Genomic DNA, 11,132 nt, shown 5'->3' on the forward strand with positions numbered 1-11,132 from the left:
TTTCCAACCGCAGAAGGGCATTGGCTCTAATGTGAAGTCAGGGGGAGAGCACACCAGGTGTTTGGGCCTCCCAGCTGTTGGTTGGGGACCCTTGCCCTTGGGCACCCATCTCCAGATGCACCAGAAAGAAACACACTTTTCTTAATGGCCGCCCTGCAGATAACCCCAGATGGAGCAGAATTTGCCAATTCTTGGGTTTCTGGGGCAGGCGACCACTCAGAATACCTTTGGGACTCACAGGGGGCTTGGGAAGGGGAGACAGGGCTCCCTGTACTGTTCCCTGCCCTGCGTGTGAAGGGTGGGCCTGTGCCCCCTGAGCAGGGGCTGCCGAGACGTTTCCACCAGGTTTGACAGTGCCAAGGCCCAGAGGGCCAGATGTCGGCAGAGTCCCGAGGGGGACGGGAGAGGGGGCTTTTGTGTGTGTGTACGGAGCAGAGGTAAAACATATATAGCATAAACCTTACCACCTTAACCATTTTAAAAAATATTTTTATTGAAGTATAGTTGATTTACAATGTTGTGTTAATTTCTGCCCACCTGAACCACTTTTAAGTGTACCGTTCTGTAGCATCAAGTGCACCAACAGTGTTCTGCAGTCACCACCACCATCCATCTCCAAACTTCCATCTTCCCAAACTGAAACTGTCCCTGCTATAAACACTAACTCCCCACACCCTCCCCCAGCCCCGACACCCCACCCCACCCCCGCTTCTCCTTTCTGCCTCTGTAGTCGGACCCTAGATCCCTCCCACGAGTGGGACCCTACAGGATATGTCCTCCTGTGACCGGCTTACTTCACGCAGCACAGTGTCCTCGAGGTTCATCCACATGGGAGCCGGTGTCAGGGAGGGGTCCTTTGGATCCCCCGGGGAGAGTCTGGTGATCGTTTCAGATGCAGTGTCTCCAGACTGGGTGTGGGGTGTGTCTGATCAGTGTCTTCTGGTCTCACGATCCCTGCAGCATGCAGAAGGCAGGCACCGTGGCCACAGTCCACGGCGGTCACTGCTCTTCACCTGGCCCATCTCTCCTCACAGGTGCACATCCTCATGGGCTCCTGTTACAAGACCAAAAAATTCCTGCTCTCCCTGGCAGAAAACAAGCTGGGACCCTGCATGCTTCTGGCGCTGAGGGGGAACCAGACCATGGTGGAGGTAAGGAGCTGGCCCAAGTCCCTGGTAAGGTTGCCAACTCTCCCAGGACTCCATCCTTGTTGATGGAGCACCTTCTAGGAGCTTCTAGGAGCCCCAAGTTATTACAAGAGCTGGGGACACGGCAGCAGACGAGGCAGGCACAGCCCCAGCCCTCCTGAGCTTAGCGGGAGCGGGAGACCTTCATCAAACCATCTGCTAATTTCATTTTAATTTCACTTTTGATCCACGTGGGTCCAAGGGATCGATCGGGCAGGTTTCTGTTCCATTTGTCTGTCGCTGCAGAACAGACCACCCCCAAATGGGGGCTTCAAACAAAAATGCTCATTTATTTGCTTATGGATCTTGGCTTGACTAGGCTCAGCTGACCACTTCTCACTCTGAGTGTCTCATGGGGTCGCAGTCAGATGGGGGGGGCTAGGTCCTCCCAAGGCTGCTTCCCTCACGTGTCTGGCGCTGGCCTGAGGGGACTCAACCAGCAGAGGCTGGAGCAGCTGGGGCTGCCAGGCCGCCGTCCACACAGCAGCCTTGGTCGTAGCCTTCCCACTCACCGAGGAGCACACACCAGCCCCGGGCACTCATGTCACCTCTGTCTCCCCCAAAGTCCCCAGAAGCCTGGGGCTTCCAGAGCCACTGTCCAAAGAGACCTGGCAGAAGCTATATCTCTTTTCCTGACTCAGCCTCAGAAGTCAGGCGGCATCACTTCTGCCACTTTCTGGCCATGAGAAGTCGGTCCCCGGGGCTTCCCTGGTGGTCCAGTGGTTAAGACTCCACGCGCCCAATGCAGGGGTCATGGGTTCAATCCCTGGTCAGGGAACTAGATCCCACACGCATGCCGCAACTGAAGATTGGCGTGCCACAACTAAGACCCAGTGCAGTCAAATAAATAAATAAATAAATAATGTTTTTTAAGGAAAAAAGAAGTGAGTCACCGAGGCCAGACCCATAGTCAAGGGGATGGGAATTAGACTTCACCTCTCAGCAGGGAGAGCATCAAAGAGTTTGATTCCCAGAGCTTTCCGTGGAAAAGCAAGGGATAGAAAGAGGTGTCTTTCGGGCTCTACCAGGCCATACGGGCCCGGCGTGCATCGTGCCCACAAGCGTTAACCAGGAGCTCCCATGCGCTGAGTGTGTGTGCACCAATGTTCCCGTTACACAGAGGGCACACTGGGGCAGGCTATCCCCCCAGCATCGCACAGCCGGAAGTGCAGAGAGTGGGGAGAGAACAACACCTGGGAACGCGTGGGTGTGCCGAGCTTGGCCGCCTCCCGAGGCGTGAGGGGCTCCTCTTGGGACAGGCTGAGGGTTCAGGCCTCCGCGCCTTCGAGGACCACCCCGCCCAGAGTCTCGGGCTGGCGGTAACTCGCCTCCCGGCTCTTGGCAGATCCTGTGCTTGATGCTGGAATACAACATCATCGACAACAACGACACGCAGCTGCAGATCATCTCGACCCTGGAGAGCACGAGCGTGGGGAAGCGCATGTATGAGCAGCTGTGTGACCGGCAGCGGGAGCTCAAGGAGCTGGTGAGTCCGCACCCGGCTGCCCGGCTGCCCGGCTGGCTCCGGGGCTCCCCTGCCCAGCAGCGAGAGCGTGGCTGCAGTGAGCAGGGCAGAGCCCAGGGTCCGTGGCCCCTGTGCGGGCCTCCACCTCACTGACTCCTCCTCCAGACCCAGAGAGGTCGAGATTGCCACCCGCCACTTTCCAGACGATCAGAGAGGCTGAGTCTGTGGCCCAAAGTCAAACAGCCCATATGGGCCTGGTCACGGCCACATCCTATGTACCCTCCAAGCCAAGCCTGGCAGTGGCTGTCTGTGCCCCTCCTCCCTCCCTCCCCCACTTCCCTGAGGCCCTTCATTTCAGGGCACGGGGCTTGATTTCCGAATGCCAGCACCCGTACCTCCTGGCCAAAGGGCCTTCTCTGTCCACGGGCGCAGCAGGACAGAAGGGGTGGAGAATTCACGCCCCCTGGTCTCCTGGAGCAGCTCGCAACCAGTGACTGGCAGGAGAGGTGGGGTCTCTCTGTGAGATGTGACTTTGCCACCATTTCCCAGAGGCCCAGGGGTAGCCGGGGTGATCACAGACTCTTCCTTTAGGGGCCTTTGTGGTCTCAGTTCCCCGCTCCCCTGCTGGGGTTTCTTGGGATCGCCTCTCTGATAAACCACCTGCTCTCAGACCTGGCCTCGGGGTCTGCCCCTGAGACAAAGACCACCATGTCGCCTGCCACTACCAAGAAATACAAACAGTGCCGTGAGAGGTGTTACTAGAGGCGCGGGTACCAGGTGAGGGCTCAGGGAAAAGCGGGTCGTAACCAGTCTGACTTCTGTTGCAGCAAAGGAAAGGCGGGCCCACCAGGCTAACACTGCCCTCCAAGTCCACAGTGAGTTGGTTTCATTCTCCTGCGGGGCTGGGAGGGAAGAAGCGGGTTATCCTCCCTGGTGGGGAACAGCAGACAGTGTCTGCTGGAGGTGATGGGAGGAGGTGAACAGGGACCCTGTGGTACTTCCCTGCCTAGGAGGGAACTGGGTTGCAGGAAACCAAACATTATGTTAAAGATTATTGTTGATATTAATGTTAATATGTTGCCAGTTATTCATAATGCTGACAATAATAGCTCAGATACGTTGAGGATTCACGTACCAGATAAATTGTGCTGATAGTTCATTTTATGGCAAGAAGCCTATCAGGTTGGTGCCTCTTTCCGTCCCCGTTTTACAAGGTCTTCAGGGATCTTAGTTCCTTCTATCCTGCCGCCCCACTGTCCTTGGCACATAGCTTCCACCTCATAGTCCAAACTGGCTGCTCAAGCTCCAGCCATCTTATCTCCATTCACGCCAGGAGGAAGGAAGAAGAGGCAAAGAGGAACACACCCCTTCCCTTTAAGGACCTTCCTGGAAGTTCTGCGGGACACGTTGTCCAGGTTTAGCACGTGGCCCCACCTAGCTGGGAGATTAGCCTTAATCCAGGGCAGCCAGTTGGCAGCTAAAACTCAAGGATTCTATCACAAAAATGGAAGGGACCCTCAATGACCTCAGAATCTAGTGCTCACATACTCCTTGAAAGGGCCTCCGTGTTTGCGGGTGGGAAAGAGCCGCAAGCTCCCGCCTGGGAAAGGGAGACGGTCGGACACCCATGCACGCACACGCCTGTGGGAGGGACGTGGCCTCGGAACACCCCACTGGTGACTCAGGCTGTGAGTCACAGCTCCGAGGGCTTTCTCCAGCTAGGCAGCTGCCACCACGGAGACGTGGAGGCAGCCGTGCCCTCCCTGACACCCCGTCTTGTCCCAAGCCACTGGACCAGGCTCTCCTCCCCGCCACAGCTTTCTGTGGGGCTGGGGAGGGGAGGCTCAGGGCCTCGGGGAGCTACTGGCAGCCCCAGGCCTCCTGAGACCCCGCCTGCCCGTCCCATCTGCAGGATGCTGACTTGGCTCGTTTGCTGAGCTCTGGCTCCTTCGGAAACCTGGAGAACCTCAGTTTGGCCTTCACCAACGTAACCAGTGCCTGCGCTGAGCACCTCATCAAACTGCCTTCTCTCAAGCAGCTAAACCTGTGGTCCACTCAGGTACATACGGCCTGCCCTGCCCCCTGCCCCCTGCCCCCTCCTCCGTGCCCACTGTGCACGCCTGCCCCAGACCTGCCCCGCACCCTCCTCCATGGCTGGCTTTCTGCCCAGAACCCACGGGTCCAGTCGCTTGATCACCACGCCCCCTCCACGGCACAGCGCCCACGTCCCCCAGGGGGTCCCAGGCCAGAGAAGGTTTAGCCCCTCGTGAAGCCCAGTGGCCCGTCCCACAGTTGGAGTGGCCAAGGCCCAGAGCAGGGACATGGCTGGCACAGCTGACACGTGACCCAGGTTTCACACCCCTGCCCAGGGGGCGTGCAGGCGGCTGCTGGGTCTCCTCCTCGTAATAATGACCACAGCGCACAGTGCTCGCTGCCCGTGCTTCGTACCGACTGGGCTGTTAAACACGTACCAGCGCGTGTGGTCTCCGCTCCACTGTGAGGTGCAGGCCCTGCCGACACCCTCGTCTCGCAGGGGAGAACCCGGGCGGCTGCCCTGCTGTCCCGCTGTCCCGCCCAGGGAAGGGCCACCTCGGCTCCCGCTAGTAGCCACGAGTCACTGAGTTCAAAGGCACCCTTGACAGATGGCAACACCGACTCCAGGGGGGCCCTTGTCTGGTCCACGGCACCAGCAGAAGCTGGATGTGAACCCGGTCCGGGCACTGGAGTCTCTGGAGAGAAGCGAGAGTGGCCCAGGCCTTGAGGCGTGGAGGCCATGGGCCCCGGGCCTGGGCTTTGTCCTGTCTCCTTGCTCCACCGCTGCCCCTGCCTCGGGGTCATCGCCCCGGGTGCCCCGGGGAGGCCAGCGTCGGTGTCCAGGCTGAGAAGGTCTCTGCCCCACAGTTTGGAGACGCCGGCCTGCGGCTCCTGTCGGAACACCTCACGATGCTCCAGGTGCTGAACCTGTGCGAGACGCCCGTCACCGACGCCGGCTTGCTGGCCCTCAGCTGTGAGTCCGTCCATCCGTCCCTTCATGCCTTGCTCCATTCACGCACCGTGCTGTGTGCCCCCGGAGCTCCTTCTCCATGCCAGGCGGAAATACCCCTGCCCTCGTGGAGCTGATACTCCAGAGGAAAAAGGAAGAATGAGTGAGGCCCAGCCTGTGCCCTCCCGACGCTGTCACAGCCCCTGAGGGCGACCGTGCTCCCCTGACCCGCCGCAGCAGCTGCAGCCCCAGCCCCAGCCACAGCCACAGCCTTCACCCGGGAGTTGGTTACAAATGCAGATTATCGGGCCCTGCCCCAGACCTGCTGACTCAGAAACTGCACTGTAACAAAGTGCTGGGTGATTCTCAGGCACATTAAAGTTTGAAAAGCACCGCCCTAGTAGAAGGAGCCACAAAATACTCGAGGCACCTAGAACTGTCGATTTCTGTACCCTGACCCTAATCTACTAAACTCCAATCTTGGGTGATGTTGAGCCTGGGAATCTGCATTTCCCATTTCCAGGTCCACTGGTTTAGATGAGAGGCCCCGGGCCTCAGCTGGGAGGAATCCAGGAAGGCTTCCCAGGGAGGTGACTGGATCTGGGGGTGAGAGACACATACGTAGGAATTGACCGAGGGGGAGGCATGCTGGGCAGTGGGCATGACTCCTGCAAGGTCGTCGGCACATTCTGGGTGGCTTGGGAGTGGCTGGGGGCAGGTGACGGGGTAACAGAGGGCAGAGAGGATGAGGTTTAGAGTCACAGCGGGGTCCACTGTCTGCAGTGCGGCAGGCAAGTCCTGGGGACATTTGGGGTACAGGCAGTGGAGGGACATGACAGAGGGACCAGAAGGGAGAGAGGCTCAGAGGGCAGGAGGAGAACGTGGGCCCAATTCAGATCAGCTCCTGCCTGAAATAGACCTTCTGTACGTAGTGGTCCCGGGCTGTGCCTCTGAAACCCCACCTCCCCGACCCCGTCTCCTAACCAGAGGCCTCAGCAACTCAGTCCACCCCCAGCTTTTCCATCCTGTACCTGCAACTGCCCCTTGTGGGGTCCCACTGACCTAATGACTGTGTCTGTCTGTCTGTCCCTGGACAGCCATGAAGAGTCTCTGCAGCTTAAACATGAACAGCACCAAGCTCTCGGCGGACACCTACGAAGACCTGAAGGTAATCCCTTTCTTCCCTCCTTCCTTCCTTCCTTTGCAAGTGCAAAGGTCCTGAGGCAGAAAGGGTTGGTACGAACCGACTTTGTAGCCAACGTGACTAGAAAGTGAGAGAAGAGACTGGAGCCAGACCGAATAAGCCCTCGCAGGTCACGGAAGGACTCTGGATCTCATCCAAGCTCAGGAGAAAGCTTTCAGAGGCTCTAAGCAGGGTGCTGAGTTCTGCTTTTAAAAGCTTGTTCTGGCTGTTATGTGGAAAGCAGGATTTTTGAGGGAGAGTACAAGCAAGGGGTAGGCACCATGGAGAAGGTCTGCAGGGCTGGTGCAGTCACACAGGTGAGACCCAGGACCAGCAGGCTGGGCTAGGTTGGCAACTTAAAATCAAGGAAAGAGGATCTGGGTGGTGGAAGGTGGGCACATTTTTGTAAAAACGCATGTCTCGTCAGGGCTGGAGGGGCTGGGCCTTCAGCAGGCTCCTGCCGCCCCCTCATCCTGGGCCCGGAGGAGTGGGCTCCGCCGCAGAGCCAGCACCCTTCCCAGGGCTGGGCCAGGAGCGTGCTGGACCCTGGGCGCCCTGGAAGCCCACCTCCAGCAGGGCCTCCCCTGCTCAGCTTCCCCTCCAGCTCAGCCAGACCTGCAGCCGGGGGCCCATTCACTGGCCAAGCCTCCAGACACCTTCTGTGTGGCAGGCTTGCGCTGGGGACAGGGACACCGAGGTGCAGCGGGCTCACCCCTGCCCAGGAGGGAGCTCAGTCCCCGGCAGACAGACACGCGCAGCAGACTGAAGCAGGACGGGGCTCGGGCCAGCAGGGAGGGGACCGCCAGCTCCATTCATTGGGGCGGAAGAGCCTGCACAGAAAGAAGTGGTTAAAGTGAGTCTGCCGGGCAGGCCAGTGCCCAGGAAGCTGGGGAGGCGGGAAGTAAAGGCAGGAGACCAGTTAGCAGCAAAGGCTGTACAGCAAAGGCTTGTAAAGAAAAAGTCAACTGTTGATAAAAGAAGGCAGAGCACAAACGCGTATGGGTGGCAGCGATGGGGGGCAGGAAGCCGCTCTGAGGAGTAGCAGGTGGGATCCTGTAGTCCGGCCACAGATCCACGTCGGGGAGCCTAAGTGGGAAGGACCTCCACCCACCCGCCAGGAACCTGCAGCTTATGGATCCCTCTCCATTCTCCCCGCCGGACTCCTGACAGCCCTGAGGGCACAGGCACTGTCTCGGACCGGGTGCTCTGGGTTTGCCCTGCGTTTGGTATCCAGTCCCTCGCCCCGTCCTGTGAGCCAGGGACTGGACTCGGATTCCCTCCACAGATGAGGAAGCCGGCTCCCGGAGGCCAGGGATCTACCCAAGGGCAGGTGGCCTGCAAGTGACAGTGGCGGGGGGCTCACATCCTGGGTTTCCTGCCCCCAGAGCCAGTGATCCGAAGCCTCTGTGGGGTGGGAACGTGGACTCCCCAGAAGCTATCGCCTGCTTTCTGTGGAGGCACATGCCGCCTACTTGGTTCTCCCGGAGGTTCCCCAGCTCTGGGCTCGGGAGCCCCCGATGGTGACAAAGTGGGGAGGGCACAGTGGGAACGCCAGCCTCCAGGGGTGGGGGCGTGCACCACCAGGTTCTGGAAGGGACTGGATCCTTCTTGCTCCCCCCAGGCCAAGCTTCCCAACCTGAAGGAGGTGGATGTCCGCTACACGGAAGCCTGGTGAAGCTCCCGCTCGGCAGGAAGGAGTTTGCAACTGCGACACGCAACTCTTGACTAATAGCTGTAGAGCAGCGGGTCTCGGGGTCCCACCCCGCGTCCTGGCTGTGAGATAGACGGGGGAGTCTTTCTGGGGGCGGAGGGCGGAGGGGGGAGGGGGTGGGGAGGGGGTCCGTAAGCACGCCCAGCCCCCACCTAATTCTTTTAGCTTCATAATCGGAAACCTTGACCTGATCTAAAACGGACTTTGTAGCAACCAGAGGAGCGGCAGCGGGTCGGGGAGAGGGTGGGGATGGGGGCACTTGGGGAGGGGGGACCCTTTGTGGATTTTCTTTGCCTCTGTGTTCAATGCCATGTGGGAAGAGTCAACTCTGATGCCACCGTCTCGCAACCCCGACGGGCCTGGAGGCCGAGGAAGGATGCTTTCTCCCTCCGAGGCCCTGCCGAGAACTCGCCCCGCCGTTGTCGCCATGGGACAAGACCCGGTCACGTCATCACACCCACACCCGTCCTGTGTCCTCGCCATTGCTATGCAAAGTGATTCTTGTTGTACATAAGATTTAAATAATGCGCCTATTTAAGAAATGTTGACAAATTGCAGGTCTGGGACCTGCTTCTTATTTATGAAGTCTTTGACCCGCCCTCCCGCCCGCCCGCCGCCCGCCGCCCCTGGCGTGTAGTACTGTACAAACCAGTCAGCTGTCAGGGTAGTGGTAGTATTCTTGTTATTTTTTTAAAGGAAACAAACAGACAGAAAAAAAAAAAAAAAAAAGAACCTCCTTGGAAAATTAATTGCTTTTTCGTAATGGATTCTCTGTGCTAAAGCTCTCATGTCGGTCCGTCCGTCCATCCCTCTGCCCGCCACGCCACCATGCGTTTCGATCCCAGAAGTCTCCAGTTTCCTCACAGGGTGGAGGTCAGCTGGGGGAGGAGAAGTGGGGTCCCCACATTGTCGTCTTGCTCCTCTACGGCCCCAGCTTTCTCTCGGCCCCCTTTTACACATTTGGAGGGGGAGGGTGCTAACCTGTCCTCCCGTCCGTCCCGCAGGAGAGCTGCCCCTCCCCCTCCCCCAGAGCTCTCCCATCTGCGGTGGCCTCTGCTGCCCCCGTCCCCGCTGAGGCTCTGCGACCTGTGGCCTCCCCGCCGTCCTGTGCCTCCCACGGTCCCCTCATGCATGCCCGCCTCTCTGCATGGTCTCTTGGGAGAAGAGAGACGTCGCCTCCACCAGCCTGACTGCCCACCCCGCCCACGAATGTGACCACTGCAGCGCAGACGCCCCTCCTGCCCCCTCTGTCCCCACACCGGCCCCGAAGACACACCAACCTCGGTTTCGTTTATAAACAAGCCCTCACTGTACAAAACAGCCCTCATGGTTTACTTGGGGTCCCCTCTCCCCCAAGCCCCTTCTTCTGTTGGTTTAGCACAAACACAGCCCCCCTTCAGCACCTCCAGACCTAACCCCCAGTCAATGTAATTGTTTTATATATATTTAATCTTATTCAATGGAAACCATGCTTTTGTCGTTTTATACTTTGCTAGGTAGACTTTATTACCCCCCGACTATGCCCTCATTTTTTTAAAAAAGGGAAAAAAAAAGAAATTGGGTTTCAGTCTTAATTCATTTTCCGTGCCAGGTTTGATTTCGTGTGTGCGTGTGAGTGTGTTCCGTTCCGTGTTTTTTTTTGTTGTTGTTGTTTTCTGTTGTTTGGTTTTATTCGCTCCCCTCCGGTCCCGTACTTTACAGCACTCTGGTGCAGGAAGAAGCAGAAGCATAAAAAAAAAAACTTTAAAAGGAAAAAAAAAAAAAAAAAAGAAGAGCCGAGACATGCCACCTTTCCCCTTCGCACCGTTGCTTTTCCTGATGGTTAATACTACTGTCACGTAGCTGTGTTCAGAGATGTGAAATACTTTCAGGCAAAAATAAACTGTAAGTGACTCATTGACATCTGGCCTTTCTGTGTGGCTTTGAAGGGGCCTCCCCGGGGGATGGGAAGGGACGATACCTAGGCCGAGAGTCGGGGGCTCACGGCAGAGCCCGGACACCCTCTCCAAGTGTCCAGGACTCCTCACCGCGGCGCGTTAGGGGGCAGATCTTCCTTTGTTGTGAGGCCGCCGTGGGCATCAAAGGATGTTGAGCAGGCCCCCGCCAGCCCTGACCCACTAGATGCCAGGAGTACCCCTCCACCGCCCACTGCAGTTGTAACAACTGAACATGTCTCCAGATGGGGCCTAGTGTCCCCGGGGGAGAGGGAAGAGTCACCCCAGGGTAGAACCCGGCCGTCCACCTAGACTGCTGTGCGGTAGGGCGTCACAGAAGCTCTAGTCCAGTGAGAGTCTCCAGAAAACGCGGGTTCTGATCCCCAGGGTCTGGGTGGGCACCAAGACCCTGCATTTCTGAGAAGCTCTGGCTGACGTGGATGCCTCTGGTCTGTGACGGGCTCCCTGAGGTCCAGCGCCTAGACGCCAGCCAGCCAGCTGGCTCCTCCCCCAGATAAGAAGAAACGTAACTTTCACCTCCACCCTGCCCCACGGCCAGCCCACTGCTGCTAGGTTGCTGAGTCTCCTCCCTCTGCACCTCCATCCGCCCCCTGCCCAGCCCTTCCAGCCAGGCCCCTCATCCCTCTCCCAAGGACAACTGGTGTAACC

The 11,132-nt window shown here is 58.3% G+C and overlaps 1 protein-coding gene across 1 annotated transcript in view; it reads left to right on the top strand.

Annotated features, from left to right (window-relative positions):
• Positions 1-8,615, top strand: part of CMIP (c-Maf inducing protein) — a 237,850-nt gene extending 229,235 nt beyond the window's left edge. Inside the window, exons 15-21 of the mRNA XM_060083738.1 lie at positions 1,035-1,151; positions 2,533-2,673; positions 3,480-3,527; positions 4,565-4,711; positions 5,554-5,659; positions 6,733-6,803; positions 8,440-8,615. Coding sequence (XP_059939721.1) covers positions 1,035-1,151; positions 2,533-2,673; positions 3,480-3,527; positions 4,565-4,711; positions 5,554-5,659; positions 6,733-6,803; positions 8,440-8,493 — 684 coding nt within the window. The 3' untranslated portion in view covers positions 8,494-8,615. The remainder of the gene's footprint in view (positions 1-1,034; positions 1,152-2,532; positions 2,674-3,479; positions 3,528-4,564; positions 4,712-5,553; positions 5,660-6,732; positions 6,804-8,439) is intronic.
• The last annotated feature ends 2,517 nt before the right edge of the window (positions 8,616-11,132 follow it).

This window comes from Mesoplodon densirostris, chromosome 19 (genome assembly GCF_025265405.1).
Source record: "Mesoplodon densirostris isolate mMesDen1 chromosome 19, mMesDen1 primary haplotype, whole genome shotgun sequence".
In the NCBI taxonomy this organism is placed as follows: Eukaryota; Metazoa; Chordata; class Mammalia; order Artiodactyla; family Ziphiidae; genus Mesoplodon; species Mesoplodon densirostris.